Source organism: Maylandia zebra, linkage group LG4 (assembly GCF_041146795.1).
Source record: "Maylandia zebra isolate NMK-2024a linkage group LG4, Mzebra_GT3a, whole genome shotgun sequence".
Lineage (NCBI taxonomy): Eukaryota > Metazoa > Chordata > Actinopteri > Cichliformes > Cichlidae > Maylandia > Maylandia zebra.
In genome coordinates this window covers 36480659-36497334 of record NC_135170.1, presented here as the reverse complement: position 1 = coordinate 36497334, position 16676 = coordinate 36480659, and the positions used below count along the sequence as shown (strand labels likewise).

Below are 16676 nucleotides of genomic sequence, written 5' to 3'. Positions count from 1 at the left end.
CCCACACGCACACACACACACACACGCACACACACACACACACACACACGCACACACACACGCACACGCACACACACGCACCCACACACACACACGCACACACACGCACCCACACACACACACACACCCACACGCACGCACACACACACGCACACACACACACACACACGCACACACACACACACGCACACACACACACACACACGCACCCACACACACGCACACGCACACCCACACACGCACACACCCACACGCACACCCACACACACACACACACACACACGCACACACACTCAGTAAAGTTACAAATAGAATAAAGTAAAAGCAGGACGTCTGCAGCTCTGTGGGGTTTGTCTCCCCCTGGTGGCAGCTTTATCACACTGCAGCCCTGCATCACTAACAGCTGTTTCTTTCTTTTTTTTTCTGGTAGCCATAGATACGGAGATGTCTCCCTCCCACCTGCAGACCAAGGCCTACGTGCGGCAGCTGCAGGTGATCGACAACCAGAACCTGCTGTTCGACATGTCTTGCAAGCTGGAGCCCAAAGACACATAGAGGGAGGAAGGTGGAGGAGGAGGAGGAGCTGAGGACGTCAGAGGGAGAGGAAGACAGGACGCCAAGCCTGGACGCTTCAGTCCTCCTCCTCCTCCTCAAACAACACTACAGAGGACTCGAGCTGCGGTCCAGACTTCACGTTTACACCCTCAGAGGAGTTCTGCTGGGACCCTTCCAGGGACCGGCAGTCCTTGCTCTGCACTCAGAGGCCATTTACCCCTAAAAAGTGGGAATTCTCATTCACAGGAACGTTCAGGAAGCTTTCAGGACTGAAAGGATTTGGAAAAGGATTAAAAGTAAAAATAAAGAAAAAGCAGATCTCGCGAGACGAGTATCCGTGAGCCCAGACCATCCAGAACCTGAAGCCTAAACCCAACAACTGTCCTGCATCAGCACGACACTTTGAAGCTGGAGCTGCAGTCAGAGTCATTTCAAAGCCCAAACACCGAAATTCAAACCTCAGTTTATCTGTTTAGTGGACGTCCGAGCACCGCGGCACGAAACCCCCGAGTGCTCATCGAGCCAAACATTTAAATGTGAAATCAAATCAGATTAACCTGTAAATCAGAAAGTGCTGAAACCATACGTGGAGAGAGAAACTCCAAACACGAGTCGGGACTGAATGCTCTCCGACTCCAGGCTCCGCCTCCTGCTTTTCCTCCTGTGGCACTCGACCACTCAGATTGCAGACAATCTGACGGCTGACCTTCAGCCGCTGTGAGCGCCTAAGACGGCGAGAGTAAAGACGTTCCAGGTCTCAGAGCGCCTCGACCACGTGAAATGAGCAGAAGTGTGGAGCTGACAATGGCGGCGTTTCTTTAACAGCCATCTTGGATTCTTCAGCTCTGAGATCCACGAGCGTCCACAGGCTGAGGAGCAGCTGCAGGTGTGGACCCGGTGAAACCGGAGCAGCTCTCCTGCAGGTGGAACTGGTCCAGTTTTCAAACTCCCGGATACGAGTTTGGATCTCGTGCATTTCATCGAGTTTTCTGTCAAAGTCAGCCACTTTCTCTCACATCAGAGCTTTCCAGAACATTCCTGAACACACCGGACTCTGATGATGCATTCACTGACCATGTCAGACACACCACGGACACTGTGTGAGGTCATCGCGGTGCGTTCGAGGACGTGTAGATGCTGGTTTTCTACCGTACGACTCCGGAGAGCACCTCGGTGTTTCTGTTTCAGGACTTTGATGAAGGTCAGCGCCCGTCAGCTTTTAAAGGACCACGCCCGTGTTTTTAAACCTCTCGGCTGTCGCTCAGCTGAACGTGGGAATGGGGTCTGTTTCAGGTTCAGTTCTGTTCACTCTGAGGCTCTTATACTGAAAGGGTTTCTAGCGGCTACAGTCTGATCTGAGAGCAGATGAAATGAACCAGTAAAACCAGTGTGTTTTGAGCAGTGCAGACAGGTCAAAGACCAAATCTGTAATCAGGCTGAGGTGCAGACAAAGTAGAGACATGAGGAAAACCTGAGGAATAAAAGAAGCAGGAAATAAAACAGAAGTGACTGCGACACTTAAAGATGAGCGGCTCTTACAAAGGTCGTGTTCCAGTGACGCTCGAGGAGCAACCAGTGTTTGTCCTCATGCTGCTTTATGACCGACGTCTTTTCGTGTCATTAATTCAGATTTTCAGTCGTTCTGATGTAAAAAGGAGGTTTGAGCCTGTTCGTGACGCTTAACTGCGAAACTTCAGTGAAGTGTGAAGTTACACACATTTCCAGATAAGCTTCTCTGATCTGATCAAACTAACAATCCTCTGATTCTCTGAACAAAAGTGATTCACACCGATCGATGGAAGGTTTTAGGGTTAGAATACTTCAAGCATGATAACATATTGAATAAGTCATCTCGCATTAATCGAGCGGTCTTGGCGGCTCTGGCGCAACGTCGCGCTTCATGGTGGTTTCTCAGTGTGTGGCGGCGTTTTGTCCGGTTAAACTGAGGATAGGTCCCACCGGTGACCGGAGCGCTCTTACGACGATTAACAGTGTGCGTCACAAACCTGCGTCCACACCAGGTTCACTCACTAGCCGCAGGTTTTACTTATCTTTGGGCGAGCTGCTTCTGGCCCTCGGGCCGTATGTTTGACACCGCGCTGTAAAACCTGAAGTTGGTACGATGCTCGGAGTTTATCAGGTTCTTTCTCTCTACCCAGAATGCACCTCTCCTCTGAGGGTCGGGAATCCGTCGAGCTGAAGGAAAACACGGGTCTGGTCCTTTAAGAACGCTGCTGGTCGTTGGCTGATTGGACTGATGATCACGTGACAGCCGATCGGCTGCGCTCATGCCGAAGTCACGGACACAGAGAAGTGGGCGGAAACACTTCTTCGCTCAACGCTTGGATCTAACTGCTGTCACACCGACCAACCAATCGGCTTTAAGGAAGGACCCCTGACCGCCCTCACAGAGCTGCCCTCCCTTCGGTTGACTCGGCGCATCGGGGTGGTCGGGATCCACGGCAATAAGAGTAGTGGCGGGAAGCGAAGCCGGTCGGTCAGCGCATGGCGTCAACGAAGCACTTTGGCGAACCTCAGGGCTCAGAGACACACAGAGGTTTTGTTTACTCCTTTTCTTGCTTTCAGTAGAGTTCAGTTCAGCTGTGTTGCAATTGGTTGGTTCTGTGTTTGTACAGCTGATCACACTTCAGTCATATTTACTCCAACAATAATAATAATAATAATAATAATAATGATAATAATAGAATCTACAGAGCTGTTGTTTTTATGCTGTGAGCACCGCCAGGCCTGAGCGCAGACGTCAAAGAGCCGCTCACCTGACGGCAAAGAAGAAGAAAGTCAGTCTGAAGTCCTTCTGCTCGACTTTTAATGGCCTGCGGGTCAGGTGGTACAGAAGGTTAGACCCTGGACAGGTGTGCCGGAGAGCTGACGTCGCTCAGCTGGTTCGGCTACTCCATCGTATACCGCCCGCCGCTCTTTGCCCACAGAGTGAATGTCCTACGTGTCCTCTGTGGGCCTCCGTAGGCGCGCTGCCCGAAGCACACCTTGCCGACCGTCGAGACAAAAGGACAAAAGGCTGACGCCTTCTTCTTTCTTCAGTTCACGTCGAGTTTTTAAAAAATCTGATTCCCAGGAAAAGACTTCCAGACGTCCGTGCTCGCTTCTCTCGGCCGAATCCTCGATTGTGAGGACAGTCTCAGTGATCTGAGGCGTGTCTCATTTTGCCTCTGTCTCCTTTTTCTGATCCGGACACTTTTTGGTACTTTCCCTTATCGCCTGGACCCTTTCAGGGGAACGTAACAAAATCATCAAGTTCACAGCATCCTTCAGTCTGAACAGAAGGTTTTTGGAGATGGAAGACGTTCGGGAGCTGGAAGTCTTTTCCTGCTGCGTCATCACGTTTTTCTTTGACTCGGTCTGATGAGCCCGATCTCTTTGTTGGACTGAAGCTTCGCTGCGTCAGGGCGGCTCAGCTGAAAACGTGTAAATGGTTTGAAAACGTTCTTTGTGCTCAGCTCTGGTGGTCAGTGAGACTTCTTCATTCTCCATCTGTACCATAACATCCTGTTTATGAAAGCGAGGCCGGTCCCGTCCAGAAACGAGTCCTCAGCACAGCCCAGAGCTGCTCGTACCTCTGTGAGTCCCCTTCACTTAAACCGGGCTTTTGGGAAGAACCTGGTGGTTTAAGCACTGAGTAATGCCTCATTTTCACTCGTCAAATTGAGGCTTTTAGTCCCAGCTTGACCGTGCAGGTTACTTGATTCTGGACCGGACGAGAGCTTCAAAACGTCTTCAGCTCAACAAGACCTTTTATCCGATATGGAGCTCCGAGGAATGCAAGTTTGAATTTTCAGGAACACGTTTGTGTTTCCCAAAAAATGAGACAGAAATCCAGATTGAAGACTGCAAAAAGTTAATTTGAGGTTTAAGTCAAACTCTGAATTTCACTATTTGAGAGATAAAAATTTTACAAGGAGTCCAAATGTCCAACAGCAAACCCAAGAAAGCAAGTCTGACTAAAGCTTCAGTGCTTTTTCATGGCTTCAGTAAAGGCATAAACGACAGGAGTTGAGGTGGTCTGCAAAGTGGCTTGCAGATTTGCAGAAACTACTGGTCACTGTAGGAGAACAGGCGGTGTGCTGGGATAGCTATCTGAGCCTGAACGTTATATTCAGTCGTTCTCACTCGTCAGAAATCAGAGCCACACAAAGTTCGCAGGTTTGTTTCAGTTCCCCAGAAAACAAGTTTTAAATTCAAATACTCAAATTAGAAATTCAAGTAGAACCTAAACGCTGCCGTTTGAGTCTCAACTTCCAAGAAAATGAGTTTTAAACTGAAGAAATTTGAAGTTCAATGGATGATGACTCAGAATTCGCAAGTGTGCTCTCTCTGTCTCGAATCCCAACAACAACACGTTCAACGTTTGAACTATAAAATGTTCCCAAAAATCGGAGGTCCAGAGCAGCTCCCTGTGATTTGCATTGTTCCCTCCAGAGTTGAAGAACTCTTTATTTGATATTAAAGGTCTTGTCGAGGCGGCGACGTTAGCGGTGGTTTTGGCGGGTACAAAGTGTGAAACCCAGCGAAGATTACTATTAGATCATCACTAGTCTGCCGGTGGCTCTCTCAGGACCACTTCCTGGGTGTCAGGCGCTCTATCGTGGATCCCACCGTCGTCCCCGGCAGAAACGGATGTCCTGAGTCTCGACTCTACCCTGATTTAAGCAAACCTCATCTCGCACATTTCCGATCTCACAACCTCCTGCGGCAAACCTTCCTGTTTCACTGACCAATCACGGTTTCTGCCTGCACTTCGCTGGGATCCATGATTCTGGAAGGCGGGCGGCCTCTTGGGTCGAGGCCGTCTGCGCTGTCGCCTGAACAAAAACACTGAAAAAATTAAAGTGTACATATTGCATCCGTGTAAATAGGAAAATACTAACGGAGACTATATTTTATGTATGAGCGGAGAGAGAGCAGCACTAACTCAAGGAGAAACTTTAATTTGGTGTTTTCTATTTGTAAAAGTGAGATAAAGTGTAAAGTGATGACAGAAAGAAATGATTCTGACTTTATGAATTGTACAGTTAACGCCTCAGTTTGACCGTTCTGTTGTTTTCTATCTAAAGCTTTGGGTTCTTTTTGTTTCTTCTTTTTTTGTACATAAGTGGTTGTTTACATCGATAACGAGTCCTTATTTCTGTGACGTCAGACAGACGATGTCAGTGGAGCAGAGGTCTGATGGGGGCGGGGCTCGGAGGGATGGCATCGTAACACAAAACACTCAAAGATTTTCATGTATGGTTAAACAGCACTTTAATAATAATATAAAAATAATAAAATATGACATTTGCAGTTTTACAGGAAAAAATGTAATCGTTAGATTTTATTTTAGATTTCCAGAAATAAGAGAACAACAATAAAAAGAATTTGATTTCAAGAATGAAGTTTTTCTGTTATAACTGTCTCTGATCGTTTTAAAAAGTCAGTGTCACATGAAGTTTGTATAATAAGAAACATTATTAATATTATAAATATTAATTTGTGGAACTTCTGAGAATAGGTTGAAAGTGTTTAAGATTTTCTCAGGGTTCAATATCATGAGATAAATAAATGAACTTTATCACATTACATGAAAAAAGTCATTTTAAAAAAGTTTTATTACACAAAGTAATTTTAAGCTGAAAATTAGCTTTCATTTTTTGTGAGTTTTATAATTATTATAACTAATAATTATGCAATGTAATGATTTAAAACGTCACGTTCTAATACAGTGGTCCCTCGCTGTAACGCAGTTCACCCGTCGCTGCTTTGTTTCTCTTCTTCTTTTACAGCACCTTCTGTGTCCTGATTGGCTGTAGACCACTGCCAATCACTCTCCTCCGTGCCGTGTCTCCTGTACAGGGTTCAGCTTGTCACATTTACATAGATCTTCAGTCCCAGCAGTGTGACTCTGCGGTGCTGTACTGTATGTTTGTTTTCTCCCCAACAAACACAAAGGCTCCTGCGCGAGCACCCAGAAGGCAGCGAAGACGCTAACCATCGCACAAAAAGTTGGACTTCTGGACAGGCTAAAGGACGGTGGAAGTTACCGTATTTTTCTGATTATAAGGCGCATTAAGCGAAACAAAACAGTCAGAAAAGTCAAACTTTACTCAACTCGTTCTTGCTTCCTCCACTTCCGTACTATTGATTCATTAATGCTGATTCTGTGGCAGCTGCTCTGTTCCTGTTTTCTGGACCTGAAAAGAGGCTTTGAAAACATTCTGTAATGCTGGACTTATTTTTCTACAAAGGTTTGAACTTTCAGAGTGTTTAAACAAGAGAAAAGTGTGAAAAGTTGGCTACTTAGAACGTAACTCCTGCGATAAATGAGGGACGACTGTATTACAAAACTGTGACTGTTCTTGAAATAATTTGTGTATAATTGTACAAAGAGAAGCGTCAGACTGGACGGACGTTTCACAGCGAAATTCCAGTTTTATTTGTAATTTTTAAATTCATTGTATTACATTATCATGGAACAGGAGTCGTTCAAGAGCAAGTTTCAAATTTTTAAAATATATCAAGTAAAAAGCTGAACCATTAAAAAAATTACAACCCACAGCTTCCACACTGTTGTGAAAATATGTTTTTAATTGTATATCATTGAATTAAGCTCATAATTATTAATGTTACGGTTCAGGTTGTTCTCATTACTGTTTCCTATAATTACAACATTACACATACGAACTCACTCTCTCTCTTCTTGGTTGAACCTTTTGTCATATTTGTTCCATAAAATGAAAACACTCAGATTATTTGTATTACTGCACTTTATCTCGAGATGTTTAATTGTTACACATCAAATGTTAAAGCAGAGAGAAGACGAGCGTAGAGAGGCTGTGGATAATTCTGCTGATTGGAGAGCTATTGATTAGGCAGCTCTGAGGGGAGGGTTGAAAGTAAAGCCAACCAGCGAGAGGCCCCGCCTCCCGCAGACCTGCTGTCACACTACAGACACTGAAATAAAACCTCTGGACAACAACACAAAGCCTCGTCACTTCCTGTTGGTGTTCTTGTATTAGTCATTAGTCCTCGGTGGGGTCTCTGTGAGCCTCAGCTCAGCTGATTAATGATTGCAGCTAATATAAAATTATAGAGACAGACGTGTTATCGTGTGAGGGACAGTATTCTGTTTGTTTTTGTATCAGGACACTGAACATCCACAGGGTGGAATATGATGTCGGCCCACCGTGTGCAGCTGGACGTCTCCTGGAAGGATTTCCTCAGGTTCAGGAGTGTTTATGGGGAGTGTTGATCATCCTTCCAGAAGCACATGTGTGAGGTCACACTGGTGTTGGAGGAGAAGGCCTGGCTCACAGTCTCCGCTCTGATTGGTCCCAAAGGTGTTGGATCAGGCTGAGGTCAGGACTCTGTGCAGGCCGGTCCTCCCGCACCAAACCGGCTCGTCCGTGTCCTTGTGGACTTTTCTTTGTGCACTGGTGTGCAGTCATGTGGGAACAGGAAGGAGCCATCCCCACACTGGTCCCACATACTGGGAACACGAAGGTGTCCGCAGTGTCTCGGTCTGCTGAAGCACGAAGACTCCTGAAGAACACCCCACACCATAACCCCCCCTCTACCAAACTTTACACAGCGCAGTCAGACAAGTACCGTTGTCCCGGCAACCGCCAAACCCAGACTCGCTCGTCCATCGCCAGATGGAGAAGCGTGATTGGTCAGTCCGGCGAACACGCTGACACTGCTCTAGAGTCCAGCGGCGTGTTCTACACCACTGCATCAACACTTGATGATGTAAGGCTTGGATACAGCTGGTCACCATGGAAACTCAAAACTTGTTGAGCTCATCTGAAGGCCATGTGACGTTCAGAGGTCTGTATCTGTTGGCTCTGCAGAGCCTACGACAGCAGCACGCTGGACCAAGCTGAGCTCCTGAGAAGCAGTCTGCATGCTAGATGCTCGAGTTTATACACCTGTGACCATGCAGGTAAATGATACACCTGAATGCAATGATTTGGATGGGAGAGTGAATTTTTAGACAATATGGTGTCTGTCCAGATGTTCAGAGTAAAAGCTGTGCAAAATAATTATTACAAATTCTGCCATAACCAGTGCCCTCACAGTTAACCTTCACTGAAACAGCGCAGATCACTCGTTAATGTTTACTGTCTGCCTTTCAGTGAAAAAATAAAAAATTCTCGGAATAAATGGTACAAAGTCATCGGCTTCTTCCTGCAGCATCCTGTACATTGCTGCCATCTTGTGGCTGCAGTTTGTTACTGTCTCTGAGCTGCTGGGAAACCTGAGCCTTGTAGATGATCCTGGTCTGGATGGAAACCAGCATGATAGGCCAGCTCCATCCTGTCACCCACACACGGTCGGAGGAGCTTGGAAAGAAGTGATTGGATGTCTTCACTATGGTTTCACCTCTGATGAGAGGTCTGCTCAAAACTTCAAAAAGCTCGGTCACTTTCTTTCCGAGCTGCTTAGACTAGCATGACCACAGCCGACACAGCACCTTTGTTTTTATATGTCGAATCCCTTCATGGTATTGATCGAGACCCATGCTGCACAAGGCTTTTAATTCAGATGATTTTTTATTCTTTTATAAATATTAAATTGAGGTGTAAGTTTCTGTTTCTGGCCTCACAGAGCAGCCAGCACCAGCACAGGATTTCAGAGAATATGACTTATTAGTGTAGAATAACCTCAAATGTCTGCAGTAGTAATACCACATTAATTATTATTGAAATACATATTTCTACTTATTTCTTACTTACTGAAGTATATTCAGTGTTTTTTTTGCTGCTTCTTTGTTTTTTAAGTTGCACCGCATACATATGAATACTGTGTCCTGGTTTTCTGATTAGCAACGATCACCTGACATTGAGCAGGTAACAGCTGGTTGAACAGCCACACTGATCATTTTACTGCAGCTGAAGGAATCTGGAGCGTTTTTAACTCTCAGGTCAGCCTGCCCTCTGGGGAAGATTTGAACCTGAAGTTAAGACAGACAGCAGTCCTGTGGGGATAGAGGGACTCTGTGGGTCAGTGAAAGCAAAGAAGAGGTCTCACAGCTGTGGCTCTGCAGCTCCAAGTGCATCACAGTATAAGAGCATTAGCAGGTGGAGTGTGTGCGTGATCAGGGGGTGTGTGTTTTCATTTCAGCTGATAGGATCCCTTTGTCCCCTCCTCAGGACTGTTGACCCGACCGCGTGCCCCTTGGGAGGAGGGTGATTTCCATCCCTGATTAGGATAAGGTTTATATTTAGGGTCAAATTGGGGGAAGGGTGAAGGTTGGAGCTTTGGATTAAAGACTCGTACAGAAGCGAGTGCGATTTCAGTTGTTATATAACAATCGCCCTCCCTTATGTAAGAATTGCACCTCTTCAACTTACAGAGCAGCAACGGAAAACAGCGTCGAGGAAAGGATAAAAGGAAACGGTATTATTACGAGTTCACAGATTTCTAACAGTCAGCATCCAGGGCTGCAGTTCCTTTAATGACCAGCAGAGGCTCCAGCAGTGAATGAACAGCACGGTTTATTCAATAAGACTTGACTTGTACGATCTACTGCAATATCAAGCGCCTTGAGCCAACTGTTGTTCTGATTTGGAGCTGTATAAATAAAACTGAAAAATTGAAATCAGACAAGACAGAGACAGAAAAGTGTTCAAGGAGCTCAGAGATCAGAAGGTTCAACACAGGCAGAAACAACAAACCCTAGATAACAGATATCACAGCGGGGATTTCAGCAAAGATGGCGGTTAATGACGTGCAGCGCTGGCGTTCAAGCACCTGGGAAGTGGGAAAAAAAGAGCTCAGTGCATCATGGGAATGCCCCAGCAGCCTACTGCGGTGTAACTCAGGGAGGATTCAGCCCTAACTGTGGGCTTCAGCAAAAAGGAAAGGCTGATCTTAGAAGCAGATGTCTGTCTGCTGAATCCAGACTGGGAGCTGGTTCCAGTCTGTGATGTGCTCGTTATATAAAACAAGTATAAATGAATTTAAAATGCTGCAGCTGCTTTAACCCTGACACACACCAAGAAGAGAGAGCACATTACTCTGATTCTCAGCTCCTTCCACTCACGTCCTGCTAAATATAGAGAAAAATGCAATGCCCCACTTTTTGTCTCTAAGTCTCTCGATGGTATGGGCCCAAAATATATCAGGGGTATGACTGCTGAGCTGGGTAGGTGTCTCAGATCCGCAGGGTCGGGTCAGCTTGTGGTGCGCAGAGTTCAAGCCAAACATGGTGAAATGGCTTGAATCAGCTCCACAGTCAGCACTGCTAACCTGAACATAACATATTTATGTTTATGTATTTATGTCAACATCTTTCTCTCTGCTTTTGTAACTGAGCCTCTGCTTGATGATCTACAATCACTGTTTGATGATTTTAGAGATAAAACTGTTAAATGTGCATGAAGACATTTTGTAGTTGCACACAATAAGATATTTTTAACCCCCCAAAAAGTGAATAAAGGAGGTCTTTTAAAGTGGAGAGTTTTTATTAAAGTTTGCAGTTTTAGAAGAATGTTTGCTGTTTGAGGACATTTTGGATGGTTGTGGAAAAGACACAGGTCCCCACAAAGACAGGTAAACAAAAACACATACACACATAAATATCTGTCAACAACTGACACAGATTTAGACCCACTGTGCACACACACACGCACACACACACACACGCGCGCACACACACGCACACGCACACACACACACACACGCACACACACGCACACACACATACACACACATACACACACACACATACACACGCACACACACATACACACACACGCACACACACACACGCACACACACATACGCACACACGCACACACACACACGCACACACACATACGCACACACGCACACACACACACGCACACACACATACGCACACACGCACACACACACACGCACACACACACAGACACACACGCACACACACACGCACACACACACACACACACACGCACACACACGCACACACAGACACACACACACGCACACGCACACGCACAGACACACACACACGCACACACACACACACATATATATATTTCTGGAGCCCCTCCCCCGCGGAGAAGCCTTTAAATAGAGCCGCTCTGTGGTGTTGTGGCCTTGGTGATCACATCCCCGCCGCCAGCAGATCGTCTCCACAAGTTCTTCTCCCATCCCAGAACCAAGGTAGCTATCAAACACAGACGCACACGTATGCAGCAGATCACATTTTTACTTCATGAGCAACTTTCTCCTAATATTAAAAAGATGTTTTACAAAACATTTTCAAACTCATACATTTGAGTTTTGGTATAAAATCAGTCAAAATATAAAATTTAAGCTTCCAGTTAAAATCTGATCCGCACAGAAACTTTACAGCTGATAAAAAATAATCCACTTTTATATGATATCTGCGCCTTCACAGACTAAATATGATAAAATTATTTAGTGACATCGTGTGTGGGATTCTCGTTTTGTTGGCTTCTTTTTGAAATGACTTCAGTCTTGCAAAACTTTGTAACTTTGCAGCCCGCTGCACTCTTGGTGTCACAGCTCTGCTAATGTGATATGAAGGTGCAATTAAAAACCAAAAAGTAATGGAATCAAATCAATGCTACTATAACTTGATTTTTTTTTAACTGGAACTTTCCAGACATGCCCACCGGGGACAGAACTTACAGAGTGTCTTTGACTTTAAACATAATGCTCTCCTCAGCCTCATATTATTCCCACAGGCAGAGAGACCACATCAGACAGATTTATGGTCAGCTGTTAGAAACTAGTGAATTTCTAACAGTAAAGTTTGAACTTGTCTTAAAAATGTTCAGTTTAATGAACTCAGTTTAGGGAAAACATGTCAAAGGAATAATGAATGTTTTAAAAATGTTTATTATGTCGCAAGTCTGCAGCAGAAATCTGCAGTTTAAATCTGGTAAAAAATGAAGCGTTAAATTGGTGATGTAGGAGCAGCAAATGTTTTTTCTCTGACCGTCTCTACAGCTGTTTCCTTGTGCACGAACGAGCTGCGAAATCAGTGTTTCACAAACCAAAAACACGTTTTTTCATCAGGATTCTTGTTTTTAGTTTGACGGGCCTGTTGGAGGTTTTTGTAAATTTTCAGCAAATAAAATAATTTCTGCATATGGAGGCTGAACTTTTAAAACCTCAGAGCACATTACAATCATGACATCTTTAAAGCTGAAATTTTAGCCTCAGAGCTGTCAGATATCAGGGTCTCACTTAGTTCACTGAAATCTCAGATTATCGTGGCCAAGTTTGTGCAGACAAGGACTATTTTTAAATATGCATATATGCACAATGAGAACATTTTCTGGAGGTATAAAAATGCTGAGAGCAGCTGTTCTCTAACAGCAGGCCGTCCCACCTGCTCTCAGCTGCTGTCGGCGTCACGCCAGCAGATTCCGGCGGGCAGTAAAATTAGCAGCGGGGCCTCCGGCACGCCGAGGCTTTGTCCAGAGTTATGAGCAGGCTCAGATTCGAGCGGCGGTTGCTACGCCGGGAGAAGAAGAAAATGTGGTCCAGGAAGCTCAGAGGCAGCTCTGGTTTCACATCAGGGGGAAATTTAATATCGGCAGCTCTCACTGAGCTGTGACTGAAGGAGACGATGTGATGAGATGTGTCAGGATAAAGCAGACACACCTGAGAGGGAGGAAGAGGAGGAGGAGACACTCACAGAGACAAAGATGAGACAAATGTGGTTTTCGGGGTAGATGGGTCGTTTCCCTCCTTCTGGCCGTGCTTTGTGTTCAGCTCAGCGGTGTCTCCTTCACACATCTCCAGCTTCTTTTTCATCCAAAAACACTTAAGCCTTCGGCCCTGCAGGCTCCTCCTCCTCTGCAGGAATCTAAACATGTTTAGGAAACTATCGATCAAATTTTACATTTGATCGAAAATTTAAAAAAAATATATTATAAAACATTTCTTATTTATAAAATATATAAAATATTTCTGTATGGTTTAGTTTGAGGACACACTGTGTGCTGTCAAACAAACGCTCATCAAAGAACTCATCTCGTTTCCTGTGGGCTGACTGATCACTTCCTGTTTCCTGTACAGCCTCCTAAGCAGACATGGAGCGTACCTTCATTGCCGTGAAGCCCGATGGCGTCCAGAGAGGACTGTGTGGCGAGATCATCAAGCGCTTTGAGCATAGAGGCTTCAGGCTGGTCGCCGCCAAATTCGTGCAGGTAAAAACGACGCCAGGCGCCACAACTCACATACAAACAACTGATCAGCACATACTGACCACCAGCAGGGGGCGTTTCTTCTCTGCTGCAGTTCATTTGTTCATAAAAGTGCAGCTGTCAGCTTTAAACTGAGGCTTTGAACCAGCTTCATCAGAACAGAGTTCCATTCATAATAATCCTTCTTTACCTCACACCAAGCCTCGTTGCAGCCGCTCATCATCTATGTCTGAAAGCTCCTCCCCCTTTAAGGCAGCTTTCTTGATTAGCAAAACTGGATTTGAGCAGCAGGTGGGTGGGGCTTCTATGCTCCCTCTATGACATCATACAGATCCCAGATTAGAAAAAACAGCATAAAGTGAGTGTTTAGAGCAGCCTGTTTGTGCAAAGCGAGCTCATTATTCGAGACTTCAGTTTGTTTAGTATGAAAGTCCACACAGGAACAGGAAATACATGACAGGAAATAAGACGAGGGTCACTACCTTGAGTTGTTTTCCTGTATCCTACATGAAAATTCTGTAATTTCAGAATTTTGCTCATATGAAGCCACGCTCACGGATCTCTGATGATCTGCAGAGTCCAAGTGTTCGAGCCGGTACGGTGTAAATATTAGAGACGATGTAAAAGGCTGGAGCGAGCCAAGCAACATGGTGTGACAGGAGGTGTTCGATTAGAGGCGATGACAGGGGCTGAGTGCTTGGCGTTGTTGAAGTGAAGCCAGTCGTCTCGGTGGATTCATGATGAACATGCAATAAAACACCTGATACCCCCCTCCCCCTCCAGCCCCCTCCTCTTGGCAGTCCAAGTGTGGATAAAACATGGATGTAACCTCAGGTTTAAAAAAACTGGGGCTTGTTTCACCACTTGTGCTCATAAAGAGCTCAGATTGGATAGAAGCCTCATGCTCAGCTGATGAGTTTATGGTCTCAGTGTTGCTGCTTTCAGGCCTGACTGAATAAAACACAAAGTTCATTTTTAATACTGGTCCCGTCGTTGGGCCGTGGCCACCCAGTGACTGACTCGCCGATGAATGTGTAACTTCCTGTATTTGGTGTCTTCAGGCCTCTGAGGACCACATGAAGAAACACTACCTGGACCTGAAGGACATGCCTTTCTACGCTGGACTCTGCAAATACATGTCCTCTGGACCCGTCCTCGCCATGGTAACACACATACAAACACACTCAGCTCGCCTCTAGCGCCGCCATCACACACATATCTTTCTCGCTTTATCTCTTTCCATTGCCTCACTCGTCTCTCCATCTATTCACACCCTCTCGTGTTCAAGGCATCGTGCTCCGACCTGCACCGGACAAACATAGGAGACTTTAATCATCCAAGCTTTATTTAGCCTGACCTCGCACACGTTTGCAACCAAAAGGGGATAAAAACAAAACTGCAAACAGTTTGAGTTTGAGAGGAAATATGAGGCACCTAAAACTGCAGTTCCTCTGACATCCACTAGAGGCTGCAGCAGGGAGTCAGTCCCATTTTAAACGTTTACAGCAGAAATAAACACGTTTACATCCTGATACACAAACAGCTGTTGTTTTTTATAACTCACCTGTTTAAATTGTATTAAGGCTTAAATTTTGCATTATTAGGGGCGTGGCCTTTTTGAGTGACAGGTGGATGATGGCGACTTAGGTTTTAGGCTGTAGCTGCTAGCTGTCTGCTAGCTTCACCTCAACTGAACCTCTGGACCTTGTTTGTGCAGCTGGAGCCTTTTAATGATGTGATCTGACCATTAATATGGCTGCTGTGAGGTTAATGGATCTAATGGATCTACACTTTGGGTGCAATCGCCAAGAAGGCGCTATCAGCAGGGGCGCCACTAGGGGGCGCCACCCCCCCTCAAACAGATCATTATAGATTTCAAAATCTTATTTGGTTTTCATATGTATTTATTTTCAATAAAATCTACTTTAATAATCATTCTCTCTTTATTGACATATTTTTCATTAACCTATGTTTAAAATACAACTTTGTCAGTGGTCTTGAGACTTTTTGTCCAAAACTAGAAGACAGTGTTTACATTTTACTTCTATTCTGGGTGAGTTCAAGAGCGCCCCCTATAGAGCAGCAAGTCCACCGAGGAGGCAGTTCCTGACAATTTAGAATATTTAATTTGACGTGATGGTGACAGAAAACTGAAACTGGTGACATCACAGTGGTCTCGTCCATCTTTTAGATACAGTCTATGGATTACACTGGTTTGTTCTTCCTGTATCACTAAAGTAGAAAAGAACTAAAACTGTTCACCTTTCAACGTAAACATCAAAATTCAGTTCAGCTGTTTGTAAGTGTGTGTTTGTGCATTCCAGGTGTGGGAGGGTCAGAACATTGTGAAGCTGGCCAGGATGATGCTGGGTGAGACCAACCCCGCTGACTCCAAGCCCGGCAGCATCCGTGGTGATCTGTGCATCAACATCGGCAGGTGAGCAAGCGACCACAACATGACTGCCTCTGTTTTATAACACAACATCACGCAGAGCAGACGGACCCACACAACTCACAACACTGTTGTTTTTCAGCCAGTAATAACTCAGTGTAGTAAAGATTAGGATCTCAGTGGGATAAAAGTGTCTCCTCCCAGTCCTCCATCCCGGCTCCCCCCGGCCGTAGCATCATCAGTATCACTGTAACATATTTCACTTAGCCTTACTGGACACACACACCATGGTCGGGAGTCAAACCCCCGACCTGAAGGTCCAAAAGCAAGTAGTGTTACCACTGCATTGTCCAGCTGCTGTGTGTGTGTGTGTGTGTGTGTGTGTGCGCGCGCGCGTGCGTGTGTGCGCGCGCGCGTGTGTGTGCGCGTGTGTGTGTGTGTGTGTGTTAAGACATTAGAAAACTAAAACACTCACAAAATGTTAATGAGATCTCTTAAATTCATAATATTTTAAAGTCTTAACAAAATGTGAAAAATTTTAACGCATTTTT

At 45.3% G+C, this 16676-nt stretch overlaps 2 protein-coding genes across 3 annotated transcripts in view; both read left to right on the top strand.

The window, feature by feature from the left end:
* The window catches only part of rapgefl1 (Rap guanine nucleotide exchange factor (GEF)-like 1), a 36233-nt gene extending 28684 nt beyond the window's left edge, over positions 1–7549 (top strand). For both annotated transcript variants that reach the window (XM_076883509.1, XM_024802298.2), the window contains exon 16: positions 431–7549. In XM_076883509.1, the coding sequence (XP_076739624.1) occupies positions 431–555 (125 nt within the window). In that variant the 3' untranslated portion in view covers positions 556–7549. The remainder of the gene's footprint in view (positions 1–430) is intronic.
* A 4033-nt stretch (positions 7550–11582) lies between these two features.
* LOC101471779 (nucleoside diphosphate kinase B) overlaps positions 11583–16676 on the top strand; it is a 5400-nt gene continuing 306 nt past the window's right edge. The window contains exons 1-4 of the mRNA XM_004556509.5: positions 11583–11715; positions 13606–13736; positions 14795–14896; positions 16058–16170. Of these exons, the coding sequence (XP_004556566.1) occupies positions 13620–13736; positions 14795–14896; positions 16058–16170 (332 nt within the window). The 5' untranslated portion in view covers positions 11583–11715; positions 13606–13619. The remainder of the gene's footprint in view (positions 11716–13605; positions 13737–14794; positions 14897–16057; positions 16171–16676) is intronic.